At 32.2% G+C, this 13,191-nt stretch overlaps 1 protein-coding gene across 1 annotated transcript; it reads left to right on the forward strand.

Moving 5' to 3' along the window:
* The first annotated feature begins 948 nt into the window (after window positions 1-948).
* On the forward strand, window positions 949-5,058 carry LOC107011624 (probable cinnamyl alcohol dehydrogenase 6). Its single transcript, XM_015211207.2, has 5 exons — window positions 949-1,170; window positions 1,260-1,373; window positions 2,158-2,385; window positions 3,228-3,516; window positions 4,488-5,058. The coding sequence occupies exons 1-5, from the start codon at window positions 1,076-1,078 to the stop codon at window positions 4,842-4,844; spliced, it is 1,083 nt and encodes a 360-aa protein (XP_015066693.1). The 5' UTR covers window positions 949-1,075; the 3' UTR covers window positions 4,845-5,058.
* Window positions 5,059-13,191: the final 8,133 nt, after the last annotated feature.

Genomic DNA, 13,191 nt, shown 5'->3' on the forward strand with positions numbered 1-13,191 from the left:
TTACCTTTAAAAAGTGATATTTCTCAATTACATTTCAAGTTGTGATTAATTCATATACCAACCCAAATTGACTATTCTATCCAATTTATTCATTGATCATAGGTTCTATATTTGAATAACAATCACTTTATACTTCTTGTGGAGTTATAATTTGAGTGTATCAATTATATGGTCAAAAGGTTTTAAATTAAGGGGGTAAAGGTCTACCAAATTTATATGGATATTTTGGTCCAATAATACTATATTCGTCCAACAATAGTTGTCCACTACAATAATTTGGTATGTCCAATAATACTTTTCCATTTTATGTAATCAATTGATAATTTTACACTTAGTTCCTAATTTACCTTATCATTAATTATAGTCATTCTCTATTACATTTTTCAAAAATTGTATTTATTATATTCATAGAGTGATATAGTAAACAGGTAATGCTAAATGGTCAAAAATTTAAAAAGTTTATAATATCTTTTTTATTTTAAAATAAAATAATCTTTTTTCTGTTTTTTAATTAAAAGATATTAAAGTTAAAAGGATAAAAATATTCAAAAAGGTAAAATAAAATAGTGTGAAATACGTTATTTTTAGAAAGATTGCAAAGTAAATAGAGTAATAGCATTGTTGATTAAAGTGAGTGTTATACTCTTAATAGTTTCAGCTTTTATATTAGGCACTATTCTCAAGGAAATAATTTCCCACGCACGGAAAACTGTACTCCCTCCTGTCATTTTTACTGGTTCAATTATAATTTTTTACTTGTTATTTTTACAAATTAAGAAAAAAAAAATATTTTTATTATCTATTATACTCTAATTTATTTAGAGCATTAATGTTTTAGAAAAAGTCTGAACATCTTTAATTAGTTAATTGATTTTGTTACCTAACTCACCCTTAGATATAAATATTATTAGCTAGACCTGTTTCTCGTTTTGTCTTAAATTTCAAGCAACCCACCGCCAACCAGATTACTTTCAATATTAATGTTTCTTGTGGTTTGTGTTTCTACATAAAGAGTATCCTTTTCACTTGTTCCCACACTCACTCATTTTTGTAGATCTTTAATTAAGAAAGAAGAATGGCTCCAACAACACCTAATCACACACAAACTGTTTCTGGTTGGGCAGCTCATGATTCTTCTGGCAAAATCACACCTTTTATTTTCAAGAGAAGGTACATAATGATTCACTAGCTCTGTAAAAATTGTTGCAAAACAAATATTTGTGCTAATCTATTTTCTTGTTTACTTATATATTTGGTAGAGAAAATGGTGAGAATGATGTTACCATTGAGATCTTGTATTGTGGAATGTGTCATACGGATATTCATCATGTTAAGGATGACTGGGGCATTACTAAGTACCCTGTTGTGCCTGGGTACGTACCTATCTATCTTTATGTCTTTATGCATGTTACAAAGTGAAAATGAGGCATCAATTTTCCTAGATTAGTTTTACATGTTGTGTATATGATTTTATCTGTGATCTAAAATGATGTTTTACTAGATCCAACATTACAGTAAAAACAAACTTTTATCAGTAATAAATATGCACAATATTAATAAAGAATACTAAAATCTTTGTCAGCATTATAAGTTAATTGTCATCGAATCAAATATCGCTTCTGACTTTAGCGATAATTACAAAAAGTGCTAAAATGGAACTGTTACTAGTAATAATTGCCTCTAAGAAACATACTTAGTGGCAATTAATCTATTGCTTTAACGATCCTTTTGGTGTAGTGCGATGATCTTTTGAAAACAATTTCTGGTCTCACGTACATTGTATCCTCTTAAGATCTTATTTATGAAATTACATTGAGTATATTATTGTTATTGTATAATATTAACCTATTTCATCAGAGATAATGTTATGAGCATAAAGGATATCATGCAAAATTTTATATAAATTAAACAATTAGAAGCATCGAGATGAGCTATGAAGAAGCCTAATTGGAGCAATGTTAAATTTCTCTCCATGCATGTGAGTTTATAATTATAATATGTAATGGGTTCGAGTATTGATGCTTGCATCATGATAAGTTATCTGCATCACAATAATTTTGTGGAATGCAATTCTTCCCTAGACCCTAGGTGAACGCAAAATATTTTGTCCACTAACCTGATAGCTCTTCTTTTTTTTTTTTTTTGTGTGTGTTGAAGGCATGAAATTACTGGGATTATAACAAAGGTGGGAAGGAATGTGAGTAAATTCAAGATAGGAGACAGAGTAGGGGTAGGTTGCTTGGCAGCAACATGTTTGAAATGTGAGTATTGCAAGGGGTCTCAAGAGAACTACTGTGACCAAGTGGAATTCACTTACAATGGCATCTTTTGGGATGGTAGCATCACTTATGGTGGCTACTCAAAAATGCTTGTTGCTGATCATAGGTATTCTCTTTGTTCCGATTTATTTAATGTTGGTTGGTTTGTCATAAAGCTTCAGAATTAAAAAATAACTTTTAAAACTTGTGATCTAAAACAAGTCATAATTAATATTTATCTGATCATCGAACACTTACCAACAAGGTGAAAGTTTAGATAGTCAAACAACTAGATATTTTTTTTTTGAAACTAACTAGTAAAGAATGTGTCGGTGAAAAGAAGGAAGTCAAAATTAAATACTCAACAATATTTTTTTTCCCTCATACTTTATTGGTAGCCCCCAACCAACTATGTTGTTGGTGAGCAAATACACTGTCGGTACACTTGTTTCTAGTAATTTTTTTCTAAAAAAATAAGATGTAGATTTTGTACACGTATTTTGAAAGATCTTTAACTTTATATCTCTTTAAAATATTACCAAGAGTATTCCAAACCATCTACTTTGTATATAAAGTTAGAGGTCCCATGAATATCTATATAAAATATTAGATCATGTGCATATATTAAAAAATTTAGTAACGAGTGTACCACCGATAGTATTCCAAACCAACCCAACCCCTGTGTAAAGTTAAAGATTCCCTAAAAAAATATATGAATATTAAATTTGCATCTACTAAAAAAACAGTCAATTAGTAATGTTAAAATGAAACAAACATTTTCAACAAAAAGGAGTTTTATATTAACGAGGGATCTCGAGTTTGAGTAAGTCATGGTGGAGTGCTTTACCCTCTCAATACGACTTTTCATGCGAATTCAGATTTAGTAAAGGGTCAATGTAAATACCTTAAACAGAGCATAAAAACCTCAAATTTTCTTAATATACCCTCCTTTTTTTGGTTAACATGAAGGTACGTGGTATGTATACCAGATAACATGGCAATGGACAGAGCAGCCCCATTATTATGTGCAGGAATAACAGTTTTTACTCCTTTGAAAGACAATAATTTGGTGGATACAAAAGGTAAAAGAATAGGAATAATAGGTCTTGGTGGACTTGGACATGTAGCTGTCAAATTTGGAAAAGCATTTGGACATCATGTCACTGTCATTAGCACCTCTCCATCCAAAGAACAAGAAGCCAAACACAACTTAGGTGCTGATGATTTTATAATAAGCACTAATCCCAAACAAATGATGGTTTGTTCTCATTACCTTCCTAATACTACATCTTTGCCATTTCAATAGTTAATTTACTCCATCAGTTTCAAAAAATAATGATCTGCTTTCTTTTTTAATATGTTTACAAAAGAAATGACTCGTTCCTTTTTGGTAGGGAAAAGAACAAATATATGTATGAAACTATCATAAATGACATGCAAATGCCTCCGTCATACTTTTGGGATATTGGTGACCCTACTGTCCAAAAACTAGAGCATATATGCCCTTCACTCTAACGGAAGACTAAATAGGAAAACGTGACATAATCTTATTCATCGATCCGATATTTAATGCATGTTGGCTCGGTGGGTAAGATTATGACATATGTATGTCCGTTAGTATAAAGGGCATATATGGTCAAATTTTTGGACCGTAAAACATCAATGTCTCAAAAGTATGACGGAGAGTATTTGCATACCATTTATGATAGTTCGGGATTATATTTATCATTTTTCCCTTTAATTATGAGAACATTTTAATTTGGCATAATATATAAATATGACCCGTAACTAGGGGTTAGCTGACAATTATGACATTTAACTTTGAGTGTACACAAGTAGACACCTAAACTTTAATAAAATTGAACAAATAGACACATTCGTCCTACATATCATGTAGTACGTGTGTATTTACTTGTTTAATTTTATACAATTTTAATTGTTTACTCGTGCACACTCTAAGTTTGAGGGTGCATATAGTTGTCCGTTGAAGTCAAGTTAAGGGTCATATTTATGTATGGTATCTTTTAATTTCAACTTTCCACATAACATGTTTTAGACCACAAGATTAAAGGAAATTTTTATAAATTTAACATAACATTAATTAAGGATTACAAGATTGAAAAGTCTTGTTTATTCTCTTAGACTTCGTGCAAGTCAAATTATGTCATTCTTTTTGAAACAGAGAGTATATTTTCTATATAAAAGAATATTTTTGCATTTTAATTTCAGGAAAAGAAAAGAACTCTTGACTTTATTTTGGATACAGTATCAGCCAAACACTCACTTGGGAGTTACTTAGAGCTTTTAAAAGTGAATGGAACTTTAGTGATTGTTGGAGCACCAGATAAGCCAATTGATTTGCCTGCTTTTCCTATGATTTTTGGAAAAAGAACAGTGAAAGGAAGCATGATAGGAAGTATAGAAGAGACACAAGAAATGATGGACTTATGTGGAAAACATAACATATTAAGTGATATAGAGATTATCACTACTGATCAAATTAATGAAGGACTTGAAAGGCTTGCTAACAATGATGTTAAGTACCGTTTTGTCATTGACATTGCTGGTCCATCTTCTCATCTTTAATTTGAAATTTATCTATTTATTTTTGTGTGTGTAATTTACATTTCATTTAATTTCGATTCCCTGAATTTGTATTTCTTAATATTATGATGTTGTTTATTTACACTTTGTTTGGTGGTTCATGATGTATCTTATTTGTATTGTTTAGTGTTGTACTTTATCGTATTGTATTGTTTTAATGAATATAATGACTGGATAGATTGTATCGTTTCGCTTATTACATTTCTTTTCCGTCTTGCTCAATTTATCATTTTATAATTTTTAAGTGTTTACTACTTTATACTTTAAATTCACTCCCTTCACGAAAATCTTAGCTCCGCTATGCCTACCATAAATAGAGAAAAGACAATAAAAGGGAAGTTGATGAAATCACGTGAAGTTATTTATGTTTTGTAAAAGCCCAACTACCATATCAACTTGAATTACTATGATATAAGGCAAGACAATTAATGTACATATTTGTTGTGAAAGCAACTGGCTTCATTTCAAGCTATCCTATTATTATTTTATTTTTTTTGGTATTGGGTTTAGGCTTGACCCCTGCTCAATTAATCCAAAAAGTTACAATTGTTACCGGGGGGACTTGGACCATACCCCGAATCAATAGATTATATCATTAAGAGTGAAGGGGTAGTCTATTCAATCTCCTTCTCTGTGAAAAAAAAAAAAAGGAAAAAGGCGTAAAATGCTTTTAAATTATAAAAAATGGTACAAAATCATTTTTTGTGTGATTGTCTATCGATTGACTCCAAAATAGCCCTCTCATTAATCTTAGAGTCAAATATGGATCCCTTTTGTAACGGATGATTATTTAATTAATTTTTAAAAAAAATTAAATGCATGATGGCGATCTATTAGCTATATTTTAAACTACTTAAATTAATTGCAAACCCACACGCTTCTAATTATACACAACTCAAATTAACTATGCCCGCCCTAAATTAACTTAACACAACCGGCTAAAATAAATACACCCTCCTTCCAATAACGAAACTGCTTCGTGTAGTAGGTATCTATAATAGACCTGTCACAAAACCAAATAACTAAAAAAAAAATCCTAAGTACAGTTAGCAAATTCGTTGTTTATAATCAAGGTAAAGAAAAAAAAACAAGTTACATACTTTATAACCATATCGGAAAAGGGTCATATTTTTTCTCATACTCTTATAAAAGAGTTATATTTATTTTGATTATACTTTTTTGATATATTTGTCTTTACTATCCAACTTTGAATACATCTTTGCCCTTGGTTGTTAAGTCTCATGTCCCTACTTTTTATTATCCTACGAGAAAAAACATAAAGTCACTACTAAAGTTGTCTCGTATTTACATAAAGACACCTTAACTTTGAAAGTGTCCTATCACCCCACGAAACATTTAATATCTTTATAAATGGGTCATTTTGACCTATTCCCTCGTTTGTGTTGTCAAGCGTGATGCTCACTCCTGTAATATTCATTCAACCCGACCAGATCCCTATTCTGTTCAAGAAAATTCTTCACTGTTCTTTTGTTATTTCTCAACTTTCCTTAAATTCACTCACAAAATATAGAAAAGTCTTCTCGTTTTTTCAGGGTGTTAATAATTTCGTTTATGATGTTTCTTTTTGAAGATTCTTGGAGGGACAAAGAATTGAAGGTCTAACATGTTAGAGCTCTATATTATATGATAAAGATCATCTTTTTTTTCGATTGTTATGATTTTAGGGATTATTATAGAGTAAAGAGTGTTGGAATCGACGAAAATTAAAAGATAAATCAATTTCTACCTTATTTCGCTTTGGGAAGACGAGGAACGTCAAAGAGAGAGTACCAACGTTGATCTTGCTTTGAAAAAAAAAAGATGAAATTGGTGAATTTAGGGCTACTAATGACTTTTTTGAGTTTAAACTTGGGGATGATGATGTAAATTAATTAGATAATTAATAATAAAAAATAAAACGTCACATGACACTTTTAAACTGGTTAATGACAATAGAAACACTACATCACGTGCCTCATGTGTGTGGTTTTATATGACCCATTTACAAAGATATTAAAAAAATTTATGGAGTGATATGACACTTCTAAAGTTAAGATGTCTTTATGCAAATATGGAACAACTTTGCTGGTGACTTTATGTTTTTCTCTTATCCTACATGACACTTAAATGAATATAAATTTAAGGAAAAAGCGTCAAAAATACCCCTCAACTTTGTTTTATAAGTTGATTATTCCCCTGCCATTAAATAAAGTTATTTATACCCTCGCTGTCGCTAATTTCATCATTTATACCCCTCAACTAACGGAAATCCCCAAATCAACACAAATTACCCAATTTTTTAAAAACTTATCCACCACCATGATATAATCCAAATCCTAACTCGAACCAACTAACTTAATTCAAAACTATTTCACCTCGAAAGTTCAGGAACTCAATCTTCCTCGTCGATGTCCCTCCGCCACCGTCTCCTTTGGGTCAAAAATTAAGAACCCAAAGCTTCTTTCACTATCACTAATTTGTCTAAACAACTCCAGTAACCTCTGAAATAGCCACAACGATTCTGCAACTTCACCATGCTAAAACCTGCTAGAATTGCTCTTTGTTATAACCAGAACTGGAAAAACAAAACACTACCTCACTCACCACAAAAATTAGGAATTGATTAAATAAAAGGCTTCATGGTTAGTTTTGAAAAAAACTGTCTGGACATTGGCCAGCCGGAAATGCATTGAATCGACGTAAAATTCTCTTCTTACTATATGTTGAGATGGGTTTGATGATGACCAAGAATAAACACCTTTGAGGCAGAGGACGAAGCATGAAGTTTTATTGTTTTCTTGTGAATTAGATGAGAATATAAATGCCCCATAAATTGATTTAGAAACAAGGGTTCAAATCAATTTGCGCCTATTTGTCGGAATCAAAGAAAGAACAAAACGAGAACGAACCCTTCAATTACTTGGCGACTATTTTGAGGCCGACGGTTTGAATTATCATGTGAACTTTTTGATGGAGTAAGGAAAAGCCATTGTTATCGTTCTAAGCTTTTTCTTTGATATGTGAACAAGTTGAAGAGAGAAGAAAGGGGTTTGCGTTATTAGTTAACGGGTTATACGGGTTGGGTTAATTTGTGTCAATTTGGAGATTTCCGTCAATTGAGGGACATAAATAATAAAATTAGTGACGGTAAAGATATAAATAACTTTATTTTAACCGTATGAGTATAGTCAACTAATAATACAAAATTGAGGGGTACTTTTGACCATTTTTCATAAATTTAATTGTAATTTAAAATTTATTCTTTAATTAAATATTCACTTAACTCAATTTCTAAACTGACCCAATCGTTAAGACCCAATAAACTCAATTCCTACCCTTTACCCACGTCACTTTACCCATGAGGAAATATTCATGAGAGAACCTATTGCTATCTAATATAGCAATTATGTGACTTTGTTTTCTTTATTGTTGGTTATTCCTCTCAAATAAAGCAACTACTAGCTATATGTTTGTTTTCTTAATTGTTCATCTTTTAAATGTTTTATGGCTTCAACTAATTGCAGTTACATTTCATATAGTTAATCATGGGAAAATGTAACAAGCACCAGAAAGATGTATAGCCAAACTGTATTTCTGAAGAGCAAGAACATTTCAAAAGTTCATTCGGAAAATGACATAAAATACCTTTTATTTATACGAATTAATACCAAGTTACCCTGGTCAACATTTTGGGCCTAAAATGCCATCAACGTCAACCGTTTGACTCTATTTTGCCCTCATCTTTAATGGACTAAATCATAACCTCAATAAGCAAGTTCATTAATGACGTATCACTATCCTATTAGTTACCCTAACCATTAATTAAAATAATTAAAAATTCAAATCCACGTGCTCCACCATAAACCCCACGGGTAACAATTCCAAATCTTATCAATCCCAAAAACTTTCCGGCCAACAATTTGAAGTTGCTACTCTTGGAGCTGAAGACGCTAAAATAACTCTTCAGACATCCTCTATTGCCCTTACTGCAAAATTGTACAAACAACATCAATACCATTAAGCAAGAAAAACATAATTACAAATGATTTTGTCTTGATCTGATTGGCTTGTTCCCTAAGACGTTGTTGGTTATTGAGTGGCAGCAATCAAGTTGACAAATGCAACTGTCACACGTCACCGAAAATCATAAAATTATGCACTACTGAACTCAGTGAATGATCAAGTGACTTTGAGAAAGAGATGCTGCGGAACGACTTCAAAAGATGAGTTGGCCATTAAAACCTCAACAAAATCTCTTTTCCTATCTTGGAGTGAGAATTGGACATATTGGCTCCAAATACATTGTACTCCAGGAACTTCATCAAACCAGTTATCTAAAGCCTCTTCAAAAACTCCTACTTGAGTGTGTGAGGATATTACTTATGCATAGCATCAAGAGTAGAAACTTCAAATTTTTGGCTAGAAAAATTGAGTTCAACAGAGCTTTGATCGATGAAGAAGAGAGGAGATGAGCATATGTTTTAGGTAGAAGAATAGTAATTTTATACCAATTTACTTAGTTGAGGGGGTACTTTAGACCTTTTTTACGTTTTCACAACACATGGTTAGTAATTACCGTGAAATTGCTAATTTCCTTTTCCACACACAAATTAGCACAAAATCTAGCAGTAGTAGCTTCTGTTTGGTTACTTTTGGTGCATTGCATTGCCTTAGAGAAAGCCATCACAAAGTCACCTTCACCGAGTTTTTGACCAAAATCATCCTTAAATTATGTCCCACTGTATACATTGAAATTTTGTGGCACTCTACAAGATGCGTTCAATTCGAGTTGGGACTCTACAAATTGTATTCAACTCAAATTAGGATTTTTGAAGACTACTCAACCCTAAACCCTAGTTCATGCCTATATAAAGGGTATTAAATTCCTCAAGAGACATCCCAGAAATTCCATAAAGAGATTAAGATCTCTAAATATTCCACAAAAGTCATCGAATATTCATATAGAGATCAAATCTAAATTATCCTAGTTCGAGAAATACGCCATTAACGACCCTTAAATCATGGATAAATTTAAGGAGAGTAGAATCAATGGATCGACAAATTTGTATCGATTATCTTGATTAATAAAATCATGTTTCTTCAGATTTTATTTGTGTGGTTTATTCATTTTTCATATGTTTAAAATTTGTTGTAAACAAACTGACACGCCCAGTGGAACCAAATCTGCCCTCATCTCTTCTCTCATAAATCAAATATGAAAATATGAAGCTGAAAAGGTGGAAGAATGAGTACTTCAAGCCTCATCTTGAGTTTTATCAAGTCTACTTTCCGACAAGCCTTGAAGCATGGGACATTTGTAGACATTGAAATTTTGTGGGACTCTACAAGATGCGTTCGATTCGAGTTGGGACTCTACAAATTGTGTTCAACTCAAATTAGGATTCATGGATACTACTCAACCCTAAACCCTAGTTCATGCCTATATAAAGGGTATTAAATTTCTTAAAAGACATCTCAAAAATTTCATAAAGAGATCAAGATCTCTAAATATTCCACAAAAGTCATGGAATATTCACATAGAGATCAAATCTAAATTATCTTAGTTCGAGAAATACGCCACTAACGACCCTCGAATCATGGATAAATTTTAGGAGAGTAGAATCAAGGGATCAACAGAATCGTACCCGCTATCTTGATTAATAAAATCATGTTTATTCATATTTTATTTGTGTGGTTTATTTATTTTCCATATGTTTAAAATTTGTTGCAAACATCCACTTTTAAACTGAATCCTTAAAGAATCATTCTTAATAGAAAACATTCACAAGTATTTAAAAGTGAACAATTTTCATGCTTCTACTTGAATCCCACTAAAATCAAGTCACCCTTCGCAATTATTATTTTTAGATATGCGAAAAATACAATAATGAACTTTTTTGGTAATTGAATCTTTTAATTTGACAATTTTTTTCATTTGTTTTTCATGTTATTTAATATTAAAATCTTATTAGTTGAAATATGTTTTTTCTCAATTGAATATGCTAGAAGCGATATTATCGGTGACTTACACTTCTAATAATATAGAATTAAACTCAAATTCGAAACATGATCAAATATTTTGATTACTTCAATATCATATTGACCCAAAAATTTATTGATCTAAATAAAGTTTGACTTTGAAAAAGGTAACGATAATTAAGCTCCAACTTCTTTTCGTTACAAAATGAGAAAAATAGCACATCATGTATGCATGCACTTTCCAAACATCTTTTGTTTCAGTAAGTAATAATGTTGTCTAAGATTTTTAATATTTTATGTAGGAAATTTTTTAATGATAGTAACGTGAACTGCTCATGTCTTTATAAGATCCCATAATTTTTTGATAATATCTAACAGAAGGATGAAAATTGTTTTTCTTTCAAATACTTGGAAGATGATATTTTTTCCAGAAATGATATTTTAAGGATGTACTTTAAGTTTGGGGTATAGTTAAATGATGTGTTTTCACCTTCTAGGTCATTTTCTTTAGTTTGAAATATTTTTGACCTTTAAGGCATTTCTATAGTGATTCCAAGTTGAGAATGTAAATTCGATCATTCATTTATTTTTTATTTCAGTTTTCGTATTTTGGAGTCTTAAAAAATGATCAAAACTTCAAGTAAACAACCTTAGAATGTACTCTGATGGTTCTATTAGTTGGAGAACATTGAGTTTGATCTAGATTAAAAATTGGGTTGGGTCCCGAGGCTTTCAAACTCATTTTGAGCAACCTTGTGGTTTAAAACTGAAATGGAGCATGAGTGTGGGACCCACTTTTCATTGAGCTACCTCCATTGAAAATTTCTACAATTCCATTGTGTCCAATATATTGTCTCTGATTGGGTAGCATAATCGGTTTGCATTGGCAGAACCTGAGCTAACTTGAAGGTGCAACGGGGACTTAGAATTATTATACCAAAAGTTGAAGCACAAGCTACTAGGGCAGCCGATCCTGCGAAGCCTAGGCCTCCTACAGGCAGCAACCTATTCTTACGAAGATGGCCACATGAATGTCCTTTACTGCAACACTCTGTATGCTAGAAAGATCAGATTACAGAAAATTAGAAGTTGCAGGTGCCACCAACAGTTACCACCCACGGACCGTAGGTTGACCCATTGACGTAGGTAGGGTCCGTGGTTGTCCACCTGTAACCTACCCAGAAAGTCTTAGAGAAGGAAGGACCTACGGCCGGATCAACGAACCGTAGGCTAGACCAAGGGTGGTGGTCCAGGTCTGTGGATCGTGACCCTTAGCATCCCATCTTTGAAGCCAGTCGATGACTAACCAGGATGGACCATAGAGTCAGTCTACAGTCCGTCGGTCAGGCCCGTCGATTGGCCCCTATAGCTTTTAAGTTAGGGGTCATTTTGTCTTTTCGCTATGCGTTAGACACCTAAAGTATGTTCTTTTTGTCATTTTTAGTCTAGTAACTTAGTCAGACTTTACCCTAAGCAATTCATTCACCAAGAAATTTAGATATCTTAGAGTAAAAGAGCAGAAAGAGTCGACCAAGCCCTCTCCAAGAACACAACAAGTTTCACTTAGTTCCACCCCCAAAATCGAATGATTTTTTTGTGAAATTTTTCACCAGGTATGTGGGATTTCAGTAATAGGTTCTTTTCACCCGTTAGGTCCCTAGAATTAGTTAGATTCTTGATTCCCTTCATTATGTTTAGATTTAGGGTTTCTAGAACTTCATATTATTGTTGTGATTTAGCTGTTACATTAATCCCAATCAGAATATTACATTTTCGTAACTATGTTACTTAAGTAGATTCATTTAGTTAATGAATTACAACATTAAGTATTTCATTATCAATACTTAATGTTGCATTTTCAGTCATCATGTCAGAATCTTGAGCTATCTCATTTATATTCAGTTATATTATATATTGTATACATTCTTGTTGAGAGTAAGCTTAATACAGAGCGGACTAGGGTCGGTCATCCTCAGTCCTAGAATTACTTGTCCCCATAGGTTAAGTCCCCTATGTGGGCATCCTATTTAGTGATCACGTCACTTATGCCTTTATACCCTTGGCAAGGTATATTGGGTCCTCTCGATGGGACATATACATCATACTTCACGTCTAGCTCACGTGGTTTATGTTGGTTATAAGTATCTCCCACAGTCATATTCTAGTGAATTGACTAGGTTATCAGTTACATTTTAATATTGAGTTTCAACATGTTATGAACTTGGTCATTGCATTAAGTTTAACTCATATTCAACATGTTTAGTATATTATTCATGTTCTTCTTATATCATTTGATCAGTATGTTCTGTTTCAGCTATGTACATGTAGTTCAACTTTATCCTATCCTACA

Source organism: Solanum pennellii, chromosome 2, assembly GCF_001406875.1.
Source record: "Solanum pennellii chromosome 2, SPENNV200".
NCBI lineage: Eukaryota > Viridiplantae > Streptophyta > Magnoliopsida > Solanales > Solanaceae > Solanum > Solanum pennellii.

Coding starts and splice junctions, on each gene's coding strand:
- LOC107011624 (XM_015211207.2), top strand. CDS start 1,076: ATGGCTCCAACAACACCTAATCACACACAAACTGTTTCTGGTTGGGCA. Junction 1,171..1,259: donor CCTTTTATTTTCAAGAGAAG/GTACATAATGAT, acceptor TATATTTGGTAG/AGAAAATGGTGAGAATGATG. Junction 3,517..4,487: donor CTAATCCCAAACAAATGATG/GTTTGTTCTCAT, acceptor TTTTAATTTCAG/GAAAAGAAAAGAACTCTTGA.